This window comes from Periplaneta americana, chromosome 3, assembly GCF_040183065.1.
Source record: "Periplaneta americana isolate PAMFEO1 chromosome 3, P.americana_PAMFEO1_priV1, whole genome shotgun sequence".
NCBI lineage: Eukaryota > Metazoa > Arthropoda > Insecta > Blattodea > Blattidae > Periplaneta > Periplaneta americana.
In genome coordinates this window covers 695,001-713,047 of record NC_091119.1, presented here as the reverse complement: position 1 = coordinate 713,047, position 18,047 = coordinate 695,001, and the positions used below count along the sequence as shown (strand labels likewise).

The 18,047-nt window shown below is 36.0% G+C and overlaps 1 protein-coding gene across 8 annotated transcripts in view; it reads left to right on the top strand.

Annotated features, from left to right (window-relative positions):
• The window catches only part of Dhc62B (Dynein heavy chain at 62B), a 140,165-nt gene that overhangs the window by 19,220 nt on the left and 102,898 nt on the right, over window positions 1-18,047 (top strand). For 6 of the 8 annotated variants that reach the window (XM_069819893.1, XM_069819891.1, XM_069819892.1 and 3 more), the window contains 9 exons: window positions 982-1,156; window positions 2,278-2,446; window positions 5,449-5,553; window positions 6,636-6,897; window positions 9,367-9,510; window positions 9,694-9,813; window positions 13,257-13,390; window positions 13,733-13,898; window positions 15,377-15,531. In XM_069819893.1, coding sequence (XP_069675994.1) covers window positions 982-1,156; window positions 2,278-2,446; window positions 5,449-5,553; window positions 6,636-6,897; window positions 9,367-9,510; window positions 9,694-9,813; window positions 13,257-13,390; window positions 13,733-13,898; window positions 15,377-15,531 — 1,430 coding nt within the window. Of the gene's footprint in view, window positions 1-981; window positions 1,157-2,277; window positions 2,447-5,448; window positions 5,554-6,635; window positions 6,898-9,366; window positions 9,511-9,693; window positions 9,814-13,256; window positions 13,391-13,732; window positions 13,899-15,376; window positions 15,532-18,047 lie in introns of those variants that run through there. The other 2 variants (XM_069819897.1, XM_069819898.1) reach the window with 2 other exon arrangements.

The window sequence follows — 18,047 nt, the reverse complement described above, 5'->3', positions numbered from 1 at the left end:
CTTTCGGTGTTGGACCCCGGACTCATTTCACCGGCATTATCACCGTCATATCATTCAGACGCTAAATAACCTAGATGCTGATACAGCGTCGTAAAATAACCCAATAAAAAAAAATAAGAATTTGTCAGGATACAAGGTTCACTATAACCGAAGCGAGGGTTCACTATAAACGGAAATATTAATGCATGCGGGTCGGGACCAACGATTTAGGTTCACTATAACCGAATGTTGACCATATCCAGAGTTGACTAGTCATAATAACCACTTTCATGTGTTAAAATAAAAACTAAGTCTGAATATTATCTACTTGACTAGTTTCATCTTTGTCAGCCATCTTCAGTTGTTTTGCAAGGACCTCACTAGTTCTGATGATGGCTCACACAAAGCTGAAACTGGTCAAGTAGGTAACACATGAAAGTAGTTACTATGACTGTTCCTAAGTGTTAAAGTGCGTGATCAAGATTATATTCTTACCACTCAGCTACAGCAAGTCAGCATTGTATAAAAACTTGTGTAAAATTATGACTTGATGCAGTAGAGAAATTAATATTTTATTGTAAAGTGCATTAACAGGTGTTCTTGTAATTTATAGTTTCTGTTGAATATAATTATATTGTTCTTTTAATATGTTTTTAGAAATGAAAATGCTTCAATTTAATTTGACTGTGTGTTGTCAGTTGTTTCGAGAACAACAACTTGTAATTCTGAATTCTGTGCAATATTTGGAAAGTGGCTGGGGACATGCAGGAAGTTGTCAGCTTGTCAGAATATGTGGCAATGGAATATCGAAAATTCTTTGAAGACCATGAATAAGAAAGTCATATTTGAATGTTGTGCAAGTCCGTAACAACTTTTCTTCCTAAAGCGTACTGGTGTATAGCCTTATAGTTAATGAAATTGAAAATTAAATAAATCTGAGTTAACTTCTTTAATTATTACCATAAATGATTTGATATACTAACGCACTTTTATTTGTCACAGATTACTAAAGTTGGCCAGCAGCTGGTCCCATTGGAGACCTGGGTAGATGTTCCCCGAAGGAAGGATTTTTTACCAGTTGAAGTACAGCCTGAAATTGTTAGCAGAGTCCGTAAAATTATAATGGAAAACACTTCAGTGATATATGCGCCCTTGGAAACATTCAGGCAGGAACTGGGTAAGTTTGGTCAGTCGTAACTCTGGCTTTGTCTTGTTATTGTTGTCTTTGTTTTCATACGATTGCCATTCTCATTTATCATCACCATCGTTAAAATATTTACTGTATATCATCATTATCATGTTATGTGCTCCTGGCATCATTCAGTCTGTGGATAGCATCTTCTCTACTTTTGATGGCACCTTTCGTTGAATATAGGTTGACTGTTCAGGACATCGTATCAACATTTCTGTTCTAGAAGCGAACAACCTGCAGTTCTCCTATATGTTTAAATAAAAGTGAATAGCGATAATAGCGTACCGGTATAAGTAATATTGTAATAAAGTATGTATGAGAAATTAAGGCGAGGTGCTGATGAAAAAAAATGATTGTGGTTTTGAAATGCGTAGTAAGTCTAATCAAGAAGCGGAAATTAAAAAATCATGAATTGTGTGTGCAAAATGTAAAACAAAAAGAAAGATAAATGTAAGGAAATATTTTAAATACTGTAATCTTTAATAAACAGAAATAAGTTACAGTGAAGAAGAATGTAGAGCGGAAATCCATCAAACAGTTACACTCAAAAAGATTCTTGTAGAAAATGAATTTGTTAGTATAAGATTTGATAAAAATGATTATACTGAGTATGGTAAAAATTAGAAGGCATAACTTGCAAAAGACACAAACAGTACACTTTCCTAGATTAGTAACTGTAAAACATGGTGGAGATTGTCAGCTACTAGGTGACTACAATAAGACAGCATTTGTACTGCGCGCTTTGTAGTACAAGTGAGTCCTATTGCGCAGTACCTTTCCTCCAGAACTGTAGCAGAATCTTCACCAATCACTACTGAGTTAACTATAAGTAATTACAATTAATTGACAGTAATTAAACACTGGAGTGAAAATTTCTGATTTTCTTTTTTCTTATTTTTCCATCTTGTATCATTTTCCCAGAACTTAGTGAAAATGAAAATTTGCGTGTACATTGTGCTTTGCACTGAAGGCAAAAGCTCTTTTGACATGAAGTCTTAATTATCTTGTTTTATTTATTAAAGAATTAAGTCACTGGCAAATCAAGATTTCAGGTATAACTCCCTGTAAAGTTGAAATTATTCAATTAAGTCACTTTTTTTTTCTAGCTGATCAGTTTTACGAGCTCTCCCGCACAGACTTTATCGATGAAGTAAAGGAATTTGTACTCTTTGAAGTTGAACCATTTAAACGAATTTGCTTGAAAATGAAAGAATTTGTGGAATTCAAGTTTGAAATTACTGGAATGGTAAATTATGAGTATCTTGATATTGGAAGGTAAGAGACTATCAATACTATATAAAGAGACATCCACACAGACACACACACCAACAATACAGTATTTAGCCATTAGGTGAGTCCAACAGAAGATTGGAATATGAAATCCAATATCATAGGAGAAAGCATGTAGCAGCAAAATTGATGTTTGATATAATTTATGATTATCATTAGCAGCAGACATTGTGAACTCGTTTGTTTCAAGCAGAGGGCAGGATTTGACCGAGGTGAAATATATGAGTATGTGTGTATATTGGACCGTCTGTTTGCTTATCAAATTGTAATATAGTGTTAATCACTACAGTCCCGACGCTCTAATTTCCAGCAGCCAATCACATTGCAGGTCGGCTACATTTAAACATGTGCGTCTTGTGATTCGCTGATGAAAATGTTAAGCATTTCTTAAGGCTCGATAAATACTTAATATAATCGCCCGCCATTTTGCCTCTTTCGTTGGCGTTCACAGAAAGCACACGAGGACGTTATTTGCCGCTCAATTATTTGCTGAATTACAGTGCGTTTGATTTATTATCATAGGAGCTACGACATGATAATGTTTAACGGTGTGGCAAATAGATTCCTCAACTGGTAGCTCGGCAACTAAAGAACAAAAATGGCGAACGATACTACCTACCTAGACTTTATAGAGCCTTCACTTCCTAAGACGTAAGCAAAGAGGAGGAGTCACGCCGGGAATAACAGCGTCGCGACTATATATAACATTTTATTATGATTACCATAACGTTTTCAGCATTAAAATGCCATCTTCAGATCATTCATTTCACTCAGTGGAACATGCTAAATACATGGAACAACAAACAGTATGTACAAGTATGCATTATTCAATACTTTGAAAACACAGTTATTACCATTCAAATTTATGAATGCACACATTATCATGCCAATATGTGAATTGGTTTGGAGTAACAAGTATCAATTAAGTACAATAGCTGAGGTTAAAATATAAATTGTTTAAAGTTAAAAGTTAAAATACAAAGGCGTGACTACAAGCTTGTGTATGTATGTGGAGAGCTCTTCAAATAGTAAAAATCATTAACAATAACAGTTTAATCAATATCTAAAATATTTAATCAAGGCATCCCAATTTGAAACAAACAAATTAGCAACACTACAAATCCATTATACAATTTATTTAAATTAATAACTGCAAAACAACCCCCACAAGCACCCATGTACCCCCCCCCCACACTTCCGGTACCGTTCGATGTACATTAGCTATACACACAACTCAAGATTCAGTCATTGCCGAGCAGGTACTCATGCAGCAACACCACGCAAGTTAACTTTGAGATAGACTAAGAAAATATCATAACAGATCTAACTTTATTCACTCGTGTTGCAGTAAAACTCGGCCATGGTGAACCTCGAGGCATGACATTCCTTGTAGTCACGCCTTTGTATTTTAACTTTTAACTTTAAACAATTTATATTTTAACCTCAGCTATTGTACTTAATTGCTACTTGTTACTCCAAACCAATTCATATATTGGCATGATAAATAATGTGTGCATTCATAAATTTGAACACAATTAACGGTAATAACTGTGTTTTTATAGTATTGAATAATGTATTCCTGATTGTCTCCACACTGCATACTTCTACATACTTCCATGTATTTGAGTGAAATGAATGATCTGAAGATGGCATTTTAATGCTGAAAATGTTAATCATAATAAAATGTTATATAGCTAGTAATTAACACTATATTACAATTTGATAAGCAAATACATACTCATAGTTATTCCTGCTTATCATCATTATGAAGATGAAACATGTCAAAATAATGTACTAATTGCTACCATATCCAAATTGTGCTTATTTTGATTAAGACTCCGACTGCCCACCATTTTTTACATTATGTTCCCACCACTCTGTATAAAGTGGCATAATGAACTCAATTTTTACTTTCTGTGTTATGGTGGTCAAGTTACAGTTCAGAAAAAAAGCCAAACCTTGAAATATGGGGTCTGTGTTGAAAAGTATGAAGAAACGGTGTAAGCTAATCATCAGACAACAACAAGTTTTGTTCTTTGTGCAATTTCTGTTTCAAACTTTATAATATAACTAAATTATTTGGTACACTTTTTATTTTGTTGCAGTAAAAGTACTTTTTATTATGTCATTTTTACTGTACCAGTGTTTTTTATTCTGTTGTGATATGCAGGCATATGTATATTTCATTACATAGAAGTACACTGTTCTATCTATGTTTTGTTTCATTTATTTTCTTATTTCATTGATAAAACTTGTCTCAAAAACATGAAACATCTTTACAAACCACACAAGGTAATGCAGTCGACAATGAGCTGCAAGTCTGCCGAGTTAGCTCTGTGGTAGCAGACTAGCCAGCTCGGGTTCGATTCCCGACGGGGTCAGAAATTTTTATGTAGGAGAGATGGCGGTGCACAACTTTTAATCACTGTTGTGCACCAATATGCCTGGTTAAATCCCAAATCTCTCCGCAGTGCATATGAAGGGAAGGCATATGTCACTGTTGATAGTCCGTCGGATGGGGACATTAAGCCTGGCGGAGCCCTTGGTGCTATTTGACAGGAGTAGGCTATGTGATGGCACCGGGTTTCCCCTTCTCCCTTCCTCATCTTCATCATCATCATCACTCATTCCCTACACTACACTTACACATACACTCACCCTAGTGCACGACATAACTCCACACATACTCATCATTTCGAAGTGGTAGAAAATGGGTCACAGTCTTGCCATCTACCTGCAATATGTGGAACCCGAATCACGTAAAGAGAAGTGGGTAGGCAATGGATAACAAGCACCAAACTGCCTGCTCTCTAAAGTGAGCAGGTGATGACGAAATTCAGTTTGATAAGGACAGCTTTACAGTTCTATACTTTTGCAACAATGCACATAATATCACAAGGTAATATTAAATTATTATTTTTTAATAAATGAAAAAAATAACAATTGTTTGATATAAATTTCATAAATAATCCTTTCACATTCTCTAGAGTCAACCAGTATGAAATAAGGAAGGTATTTGAAGGAATGTGCGACAGACACGTGCACTGGATATCCAAGCAGCTCGTCTCCAAACACAAAGAGCAATGCAGAAGGTGGGTAGTAACTTTCAAATTTTGATATTCGTGTATCGAGCTGGGACTTGGATTTTACGGAAAGTTACGATGAGGGATCTGATCTTTATGTACTGAAGATCACCTTTTGAATTTACGGAAATTGTGAGAAACCTGTTAACGATATCTGTTGATGTACCATTGAAACTAAAAGAAAGGATCTGTCTTCACTGAAGGCCCGCAATAATAGTTGAAAAGGTCGCCAACTATTGTGTTTCCGTTCCACACATGATTACGAATTGTCTTGTTAGTTTTGCTAATCAACCTCACTTGTGAAGAAGAATCGCTGCCCAGCTGGCATAGATAATAATGCCATGTGGAAGAAGAATTGGAAACATCATTTGTACAGGGCGATGGCTTTGAGTATCAGGAAATGTAACTTCGCTGAGCTCTGTGTGGCAAGCAACTAACAGAGAAGTCGTGTTCCAGCATGATGTAATTGGAGATGGGAAGCTCTGCCATCTTGTGGCTGCTTAAATGCACTTATATGATGGCCGTAAGAGCTGGATAGGGACTGAAAGCTTGTTTTGCTGGTTATATTGCAATGGCTTGTTACAAACTGGAATTTAAGATGAATATTTTGTAGTCTGCTTATTTATTTCATTATATCAGCTGTGCTACATAAGTAATCCATAGGTTTGAGTTGAGACTTGCAATTGTGTGGAATCTTCGGAGAGTGATTATGAATGTTGGTATTTCAATAATGCTTGAACTGTAACGTAACACTGGAATGACAGTACCTTAAATCCGGTTATTCAGAAGTAAATGTTTTGACAGCCTTCCAATTGTCTGTTCTTTTGTACTCTCTTTTTTTAAAGCAGTATCAGTTAATAGTTTCGTTTAAGAATATTTTTGGCCATTTAAATAGTTACAGATTTTAAAAGGAAAGAGTTGTCCTGTGAATATTTGTTATTACCATTTGTTTGTCGATATTGAAAGTCAGATTTCATAAATTGTTGCTTTTAATTTGAACTTCCAATTAAAAGCGCCGCGTGATATTAAGTTGCATGAAGCAAATCAGTTACGGACCATAATAACTGCTCTAGTTGTCTTCCCTTTTTCAGTATATGTAAGGAATTTGAAGACCTTGCTGTGGTGGCTTTGACAGTACCGAAGACTACAGAGGACTTGATGGAGATGGGACGGTACATGTTGTACGCTACCACCACTCTCATGGCTAGATTGTCCCAGCAGGTGAAGATTGTCGTCATTGAGTTGATGAGTCTGATGGACTTGGTGACTCTCTCTGACGACCATGTCGAGTTGAATTCAAACACTATTCTGTGGCTGCAGAAAATCAAGCCAATCTTCAAACAGAATGCATTGGTAAGTCGAGAGTGTGCCTCTTGTAGTACATTCGCATGAATTTAAGTTGTTAACAGCAAAAACATAGAATATTGTAAGAAATGAAACTCTTTATTCTGTTGATTATGTGGAAAGTAACACCTATAGGCATTGTTACTTAATGGATTTCAATAGCCTAGCAATGTGAAGAATTCTGTAAGTGAGATATGGGGGCTACTTTGATGTGAGGGGACAGGCTTCTTTTTCATGTGTTACGTCCCCCTCGGCATTCATTAGGATTTAACCCACTAATACTAGATCTTGTGGCATGAATGGTGCCTACCCATGCAAACAAGTGACCCACCTGCACAACACAGAGCCTGTTCGTAAAAAGATTTCAGGTTTAATGCTTTGAAGATTAACCAGTGGTAGCACAGAATGTTAATAGCTGAGCATCTGGTGGTCAGTAACTAAAACTACATGCTCACCGATCTATTCACTTGAAAAAATAGATAAACACGTCACAAAATGTGTAATATTAAATAAAAGTGTACATATTATTGCATGGCTGAAATCTTAAATTTAAATAAATTTAAACAAAGGAACAATATGGAAAGCATAGAATTTTACTTGAGAACTTGCACTTTTTTCAAATGCCACTTAACCTGCAAACCCTATCATTACAAGTTTAATGACTCCACTGTTAATATCACTGATTGTATTAAAAATAAACAGTAGAATAGAAATATCATTATTATATAATAAATTCATTTCAGCGATCATCAACAAAAAATAGGTGCCGTGCTATTACCAATATTTGACAAAAACTGTAATTCACACTTTTTAGCACCATCTGAGAGCTTTAGACAAGCAAAAGTTTAGAACTTGTAATTAAACCTCGTATTCAATGCTCCAATTGGGAATGCAAATACAGTACAAAGTGCATTGATAGGGAAGACCTATGTCCAAGAATACCGTCGGTACAGCAGTTTAGCTTTGTATACAAGCTTTAACATCAATGTCATATCGTGTGTGTAGAATCTTTGGGTATATCATTAGTCTGCTGGGTATTATTAAAATTCTGTTTCTATTGTAGATCATGTACCTAACTGCTTTAATATGTACGATATTGGTGATGTATCATGGTATGCAAATTTCCAATCTCATATTTGGCTTAATGACTGAGTGAAACCATGAAAAATAAAACCTAGTCAGGTTGTCGAACCAGGGACCTCCCGAATGCGAGTCTCAAACATTACCATTTGAACCATCTTGCTTGCTCATTTCAGTTTTAATTAATAAGTTGTTATTGAAATTTATAAATGGCGGTTTTCTAAGTGTTCTGCGACCATTTTCACTCGAATATTTTGTATTTTATTTTAGCAAGTTCTCTCGCCGAATATTCATAACCATAACCCAGTTTTTACATCCGAACTCATTACAGCAGAATTTAACTTAACAATTAAATGAGAAAAATATATAAAAACCTGAAACTGAACCACGTTAATAACACATGCAAAGTGTCAGCCAGTAGGCCTGCCTTAAAATATACTTAGGTATATGATTTTTTTGTGGATCTTTGGAGAAAGCCAAACAATGTAATTCTTTTTTGTTCCTTCAATACATTTTTCGCTCCTGTATCATCACTATCCCAGTTATTTTCTGGTTGGAATGCTAGCTACCTCTACTGTGGTGGTTGTAACGTTGTAGTGCACTCATTAAGGAAAACAATAGATAAAAATAAAAAATAACCTTTCTCCTATGTAAATAATATCCGTTTCGTCTTGTTGATATGACTTAAACATTACCATTCGTCATTTAGGAGGTGCAGTTGCCCTTCTGAGTTTGAAAAGGTACTGTTAATATTAAAATATTTCACTTTTATAAGCTCTTACGAAATTAGAAATGAGCTCAATGACTTTGCTGAAGTAAATCCAACACATTGTCCTGGTTGGTTGTTGCCTATTATAAATAAAAGCACAATTATAATATTTAATTCTTTATCAATGAAATTATGTGTGTTTATTTGTGCGCACCTACATCATATTAAGAGCAAGTGCTTGTAAATTACGTACTGTATAAGAAGTTAAAACCAGGTATATGCCATATCAGGCCTGTTAATAAATTCAGTTAATAAAAATTACTTACGAAATGGAGGAAAAAACCCAACTTCAAAAATATGTTGAGTGCATCGGATACCAAGGTTTAAATTTTTCATGATCGAGTTTACCCCATTTATAGTATGGAAAATAGTTCAGTTCATTTAAGAGGAAATAGGAAAGGAATATACTGTGTAAAGTCTTCCCTAAAATTCCTCCCTCCCCCTAGCGAAAACTGAAATTCTTCCCTTGGTTGCATTTATGTTTATACCACTGCTTCATAGACTCTACTCAATACAGCTCACGTCACGTGCTTTACACTGCAGAATACGTTGTGCTGGCTGCTAGCACCTGGTGAGATTATTTTCAAACCTAATAGGGTAAATGATACGAAAGAGTTTTCTGGTTGCAGATCTATGAGCAGTACAGGTTTGAGTTTGAGGAGAAACTGGCGAGTGTGACTGACGAGCTGGTCCAAGACATCAATGAAGTGTTTCCACGCGTCGGCGTTCTTGATCTGATGGACGACGCAGACAATGTCGCTCAGTACTTGACAGTAAGTGGATGTAGAGATGTAGGCTAAGTGGCGAAACTTACAGGATGCGTGTGGCACAAGATTTGCCGTACTCTTGTATCCACTTCATTTTTCTCCTAAATGCCATGTGAATTATTCAGTAAGCTACATTATACAATGCAGAAACTACCATGATGTTTTGTTAATTTACTTACTGTATTCCAGCAAATACGGTGGTTCTACGCAAAGATCCGGCAATTTGATAAGACAATTGCATGGATCAATAAAGAAGAAGCTTTGTTCCAGTTCCCCATTTCAACCTATGCAGAACTGGATGAACTGAAGGTCAGTCAGTGGAAAAGTTGCACAGGCCTCAACTTAAGGAGGTTCTTCCATATGCAAGCTCTTCATTATAATCTAGCAGTCCTCAGAGGAGGCTTATGCTAGACTGTTTTGGAAACGATTATTTTCAATCGAATAGACGTTTCAATGCCTTTCAGAAATATTTATTTAGCAAGAAATACTTATTTATTAATTACTTAGCGAAATATCATGTAATCATATGTTTTTATATCTTCAGTTATTTCAAAGCAAACCATTTTCTAATTTAGAGAACTAAAGAAATGCCTAATGTAACAGCTGTTTGAATACACAGATTGAAGGGAAACTTCCAACTGATCATGTGATCACCTCCACTTTGAGGGGGGCTGCTGTATAGGACGTTTCAAAACTAAGTTGATAGAAACAAATTCAACTAAACGAATATATGAATGGAAAATACAGAAGTACACTGAAAATAATATCAATCAATCAATCTTCTTAATGTATCCAGCTGTTTGCTGACAACATAAAGTCCACTGTAGTCTATTCAGTTGTTGTTTTTCACGAGAAATGAGGGGTATTTTGATCGGTGTTCATTATAGATGCCTGTTGCTAGTAGCCAGAGTTGGGGTGTAGTCAATATATACTGCAGGGCTGTGTCTTCTGCAACTGGTACTGATGATTTTAATTTACTTCTTTTGTGGTTTATGGATGGACAGTATAGAAGAATGTGTTCCAGATCTTCATCATGATTATTACACCACAGACAAGTAGGATTATCAGAAATGTGAAATCGGTGTAGGTACAATTGTGTGACAATGTGACCTGTTCTGGCTCTTGTTAAAAATGTTTGAACATGTCTGGGCAAGTTTTTGTACATTTCCAGGTCATTTGGTTTCTTTTGTACAGACGGTGAAATTTTTCCTTTGTCAGAAGAGAGCCAATTGTTGATCCATAGGTTTATAAAATGAGACTTTACTGAAGCAAAAGCACTGGATAGAGATATCACTTGAAGAGGTCTTGGTTGCAAATATGTTGTCTGTTTTGCAATATTATTTCCTTTCCTTACTTAGTTGTTTCTGAATTGGAATAATTCTATGTGCATACAGCTTTGGTACATATTTGATTATATTAAATATAGCCCCCTTGAGTCGGTAAGTATGCAAATAGATTTTTCAGAAATTTGAGTAACACACTGAAGAGCAGCATCAATAGCTAGCAATTCAGTGTCAAGACTGGAGGAGGATGAACATGGTATGAAATAACTTTCTTGATATTTTGGAATATAATACCCTGCTCCTGATGTCCCATCATCAGGATTTAGAGATCCATCTGTATATTTGAAGGTGATTCTTATATGTGCTGCAGATTAATTCCATGGCATCTAACTTAGGAATGTATGGAGAATAATTTTTGGAATGATTTCCTGGAATTTGTATGCTATGTTGTGGAATCACCCATTTCCATGGAGGAATTTTGTTCACAATTGGAGTTTTAGCAACGAGTGTGTCTGTGATATAGATTGGTATTTCTTCTTCGTTTATTTTATAGAAATTACACAGGATATTATCTGACGGTTTGAAGAAAATCAGAGATCTGGATGAGGCTCCAATTTTAAATGTATTTTTAGATCCTTTCGTAATACCTAGTGTCTGTTTGGTTGAATATTACATTCAATTTCTAGGGCAACAGTTGACGTGGTTTTTGGTACTCCTAGGCATAATCTTAAGGCTGAGTTTTGAAGAACAGAAATTTTTTGTAGATGAGTTGCTGATGCTCCTCCCCATATTTCACACCCATAGGTCAATTTTGATCGTATATAAGCATTATAAAACAGATGCATTGTCGTGATATCTGATCTGCATTCCTTATTAGCTACGATCTTCAAGAGATTTAATCGTGGTAGACACTACGAAGCAACATTGGTTAAATGTGTTTTCCATACAAGTTTTTCATCGAAAATTAATCCTAGGATCGTAGGAGTTGTGAAAATAATATGAGAAACGTGAAATTTTAATGTGTAATATTTCGAGCAAAATATCGTCTAAACTTCTAAACTGGGTATAAAACATTCTTTATATAAAACATGTACTGTCTGCCTTTGAATGTGTCCGAATATGTTGTGGAAGGACTTTTAAGCTTTTCTCCTGATTCATGACTGCAGTATAAGACACACCAATTGCTTTAAGGATTCTCGGAGTATTGGAAATTGTCATATTTGCTCATGAGTTCCTTGGCACCAGGAGGTGTGTAACATCCTCTGTCACCTGTCCAATAGAAAGTTATTGAAAGGGTTTTTTGGAAAATCAACCATAGTTCAAGAACATAAATTTTCAGGAAAAACAAAAAAACTATCTGACATGAGTGTTGTTGACACTTCAAGTATGAAATTCATCATGTCATTTCTTAAGGCGTTGTAGAAACTTGGGAAAATTGAAGTACATTTATAACTTAAATTGCGTCCTAGAAATACATGAGTGAATGTAGGTAACTGTGGACAATGGTTCTTTTAAGAAAAAATACTGAAATGTGCCTCTCCTTTAATCTTTTTTTTTTTTTTTTTTTATCATATCCTGTTTCTTCTCCTTTCGTTGCTTACATTTCTTCCATGAAGTTACTTCTACACCTAAAGATGACTCCATAACTAATACAACAATTCAGTATTTTTCTCTCAGGTGGCTTTTACCGATACGTAAGAAGCAGTACTGCCAATCTACTACAGTTTAAAATTGTATGGCTAAATGTTTCAAGATGATATGAATGGATATTTGTAAAAGCTACCATCACCCTGGACAGTGACTATTTTCACAAAAAAAAAAAGTCTTTGAACTGTGTTTTTTATAATATAGGACTGTGGTTTTTTTCTACTAACAACTAATTCAGTAGATGGCTCACCATATGCTTAATATCTCAAATTTTCATATTTCTACTATGGTTCTTTTTTTAAAAACCGTACAATTACTGAGCACGCCAATCACAATATTTATCATACCAAATGAAAAATAATTGTAAATGACGTGTTTAAAACTGAACTCAACTAGGTTACAAACAGACTTAGGCTGAGGGAGGATAACAAAGAACGTTAACATGTTGTAGGAACATCTTGTCAAACAGATATGCGGTTGTAAGTAGTACACCCCAACTCTTGTGAATGATTGGCAAGGTTGACCCTAATGTTTAAACAGAGTGTAATGACCTTGGAATAAATGAAATGTGTGTTAGGTTAGGCAGGGGCATGGCATGCCAGACTATTCTTGGATGAATGATTTCTTTGCTACCAAAAGCCGAATAATGGTTTCTAATTGTAAGAAATGGTTTACATATTTCATGTTCTGCATTTAAGTTTGCTTTGCATTTGGCTTTCACTGAACCTACACTTTCATAAGAAGAGAATATTGCAAAGATAATTCTAAGAAACGCCATTAGATATTTATCAGTATGTCCTTATTTGTCTGATGTTGTTGCAGTCTATAATTCATCCATTCGGAACACTGATCTTTCAAATTCACAAGTGGCACAGAACAAAGAGGCATTGGTTGGAAGTTGAATTCAGTGAGCTGGTGTCTGATGTCGTTGAAGACACTACTGAGCAATTTCTCAAGTATGTAATTGATTTAGATTAATTTTCGGTATGGGTCTTGTTTATAATTTCCAATTTATGTTTTCAAAATAAGCTCAATATAAAACAGTAACCAGTAGAGTGAAGGATTAGTCTCGAAGTGCGGTGTGCTGAATAACATTGATATGAAAGCTGATTTTACTTCACATATATTTTAAGTCCTATTATATCTCGAACACTGAATTCTCACTTAATTTAATTAGAAACAGCTACAAAATTTAAATTGTTTTTATTTCATGTCTAGACTATGTGTAAAGGTAACTTCAAGGTATTTTGTGTAAATGGATTATACCGTATATCGTTAATTGCTTACTTTACTTGCAGAGATTTTGTGAAAGTCCAGAAAGATTATCGATCCAAAATAAAACAGCACATAGCAGAAAACTACCCGCTGAGGTTCAAGGGCATTCCAGATGATCCAGAGATGCAAAATTTACCAGCACCAATTAAACTGTGCCTCAAAGTAATCGAAAACACTAAAGATTTCAGAGTAAGTAACTCATTTCTTGAAACTGTGTGTGTGCGTGCGTGCGTGTCCACTTCACTTGCTTGATTCGGGTTTCACATACTGCAGATAGAAGGCAGGACTGTGACCCATTTTCAATTGCACACCACTTCGGCGGGCCATGTTACGCATGACGTGTCTCCGTGAAGAGTTATGTCGTGTATTAGGGTGAGTGTATGTATGTTAAGTATTCGTGTAGGTGTAGTGTAGAGAATGGGTGAGGATGATGATGAAGGTGAGGAAGGGAGAAGGGCAAACCCGGTACCGGCATGTAGCCTACTCCTGTCGAATAGCACCAAGGGGGCCGCCAGGCTGAACGTCCCCATCTGACAGACAAATCATTATCAACAGTGACATGTACCTTCCCTTCATATGCACTGCAGAGAGAGTTGGGATTTAACCCAGGCATATTGGTGCCCAATTTAATGATTAGAAGTTGTGCACCGCCATCTCTCCTAGTCCTGAGGTAGAAATTTTACAAGAAAATTTCTGACCTGCTGGAATCGAACCCGGGCCGGCTTAGTCTGAAGGCAGACACGCTACCACAGAGCTAACTCGGCAGACATTCTTGAAACAGTAAATTTTACTTAAGTTGAAAAAAAAATGGGTGACTAAAAGTAAGTTTCGTCTGTTATAATTTTGTTAATCTGTAGAACTCGTACAATTTCGTCTTTTGAAATATAAATGTGCCGGTAAGTATAGACAATATTGTGCAAAGTAAATAAATATTAAACCTCACTTACACTTTCCAAGACACCAGAAAACATTTTGTAAATTGCAGGAACAATGTGAACTTAGGGATTTTGAATGCCAAAGGGAATTGGCTTTTATGGTGAAGAACACAAATTCTGGAAATGATAATGCTGGGTGCGATTTCCATATGTTCAATTCTTCTTTCCCTCTGTGGTCTGAGCTGAGGGCAATGCATTTGAAGAACCCAGTCTGTAGTAGAGGACTCCAGGGAAAATTTGACACTCACATGGAATTCCGTTGCTTGTTAACTTCTGCAGTTGAAAATGTAATTAAATAAAATGCTAGTCCAGCTTTTACTTGTGTTATTTGTTCTGTGTGATAAAGCAGTAGAGATGTCGGCAAACTGAATGAAATCCATAATCTGAAAATAAGAGAAGTTTTCTGTATACTAAGCACTGTATATAAATCTTTATCATATAATTGAGAAGTCTTGGATTTGGCTGCTCATTTTACATGCAGTAATGTTTCCCTCTCTACTCTGAAATTTACTTCCTGTTAAAAAAAACTTTGCACATGTGGGACATACCAAGTAGTCTGTATATTTTCAAGATACTTATTTTCTAAATCCAGTTTTGGGGGCATTTAACTATGTTTTATGCTTTTCCTTAATTTAACTTGATGAAATAATTTTAATGTTTAAAGAGAATAATGTAATGTTAAAAGTTGATCCATTAAATTGTAAAGTTAATACAGTTATTTTTTTCTTGCAGCAATATGTGCCGTTTGTTGTTATTATGTGTAACCCTGCCTTACTGCAACGCCACTGGGACGAAATGTCAGAGATAGTTGGTTTTGATCTCACACCTAATTCCGGAACAACTCTACAAAAAATGATTGACCTCCATCTTGAAGACCAATTAGACCAGTAAGTGTGAATGTGGTAATGAATAATGTAATACTGAATATAGTGCAGTTCTGTAGGTAGTTTGTTTTGTTATCATGTCAGGAAATTTAAATAATGGTAATATTACAAACTAATGTGTTTTTGCCACCGAATTCCTCAGTTGTATCCAATGTAAAATTTGTTATGAATATGTTCACGAGAGGTTGTTTCAAACACTGAAGTCCTCTCTGTGAACACACAGTGCGTAAATTTTGGAGTTGAAGCACACTTAGATGATTGTTAACTTCAGTTAAATAGTAAGAAAGATTGTGTGAGACAGCGTGGTAGAGAGAAAAATACAACTTGAACCAGTAACAAGAGAGGAAAAAAGTAGCAATTGCAAATTTAGGAATATACTCGTATTAGCAATGGTTTATTAGTATGAGCAGACGATATTATATTTTTCAATACCTCCATTACCAATGACAATATTATTTCTTTCACTGAAATCAACAACCTCACCCATTTCCTACACTACACTTACATGAACACTTAACAGACACCACATAACTCTTCACAGATACACATCATGCATACGTGGCCTGCCAAGTGGTGTGCAACTTGAAAATGGGTCACAATCCTGCTACCTATCCGCAAAGTGAAGTGGGTAGGCATTAGACACATACAATGACAACATTTCCTCCACCAACAATGGCAACATACCTTCCACCCGAACACATTATCAAGTGAGCAATGCCTACCATGAGAGAGGGGCTCACGGGCTGAATTAAGCTTCTCACAGCCACATGCACAACTTCCCTGTTATATTCATATTTACATCGATATTACAAATTTTTACAAATTTAGGAAATGGACTATGAAATTTGAAACGATTTAGACAAGACCATCCATATCCAAATCTGTTGTGTTAGAATGCATCAGATTTATTTTACTTACTTACAAATGGCTTTTAGAGAACCGGAGGTTCATTGCCGCCCTCACATAAGCCCACCATCAGTCCGTATCCTGAGTATGATTAATCCAGTCTCTATCATTATATCCCATCTCCTCAAATCCATTTTCATATTATCCTCCCATCTACGTCTCGACCTCCACAAAGGTCTTTTTCCCTTCGGCCTCCCAACTAACACTATGTGCATTCCTGGATTCGCCCATACGTGCTACAAACGTCTGGATTTAATATTCCTATTTAGTAACAATATTTTATTTAGTACATTAATATACGAAGATCTTTATTGTAATGAATTGTTTGCTGTTTCTGATAATATATGATTTATAATGATGCACATGGCTAGGAAAATCTACCAGTATATAAAATTAGTTTTATGTGGTAACATTGTAATATATTGTAAATGAAAATTCAATTTTCACTATCTCCCGGTATTTTGAAAAAAAACTTCTTATTTCCATAATCCGGATACTCGTATTTAATACTTGGAGCCATTGTAATGTAACAGACCTAAACAAGAATTCTCTACCTAAATTCAAAGTACGATGAAAGAGTAATGGAACGGAGAAAAATTCTCTCTGGCGCCGGGATTTGAACCCGCGTTTTCAGCTCTACGTGCTGATGCTTTATCTACTAGGCCACACCGGATACAACCCCGATGTCGGACAGAATTGTCTCTGATTGAGTTCCAACTCTTGGGTTCCCTCTAGTGGCCGCCCTCTGCACTACGTCATAGATGTCTATGAACATAGGACTCAAGTCCACACATGTGCTGAGGTGCACTCGTTATGAGTGACTAGTTGGCCGGGATCCGACGGAATAAGCGCCGTCTTAAATCACTTCGTGATTTACGCATATCATATATTATTTCAATGTACCGAAGTACATATGATATTTCCATGCAGATATTCTGCGTCATCATACGATGAAAGAGTAATGGAACGGAGAAAAATTCTCCCCGGCGCCGGAGAGAATTTTTCTCCGTTCCGTTACTCTTTCATCGTATGATGACGCAGAATATATGCATGGAAATATCATATGTACTTCGGTACGTTGAAATAATATAAATTCAAAGTGTTTTCCTTAAAATGTATTTCCAGGACTGCCAACTTAAACCTAGAGGCTGCATGTTAATTCTCAATTTCCTGGAGTTTAAATTAAGAGGCAGAATGTTGGTAAGAAACGATGTTAGCGCTCTCAGTAGGGGCTGCTTCGGGTTAAAAGATTGGATTGAACCCCTCTCTCCTGTTATAGCCATCTGCCACCCAGCGCACCTGATCTATGATCTAACTCCTAAACAAGAATTCCAATGGATTGCATGATGGCTAGGAAGCGTGGTGGGATATGCAACATTCTCCAGTATCACAGGAAGCTGGTGATAACAGAGTTGTCCACACACGTGGCTGTTATGGGAGTTAAAGGTGCCTTCCTTTATAAATGTAGACTACAGTGTCTTTCTTTATTCCCTAATGTATGGTGCATTTATATAAGATGATACACATTCGTCACAGTTATTGTAGTCTGCACTTCCTCGGTACACTGTTCTCCAACTGAGGTGGCAATGCCCATCTGTGGCCGTTCCACATGA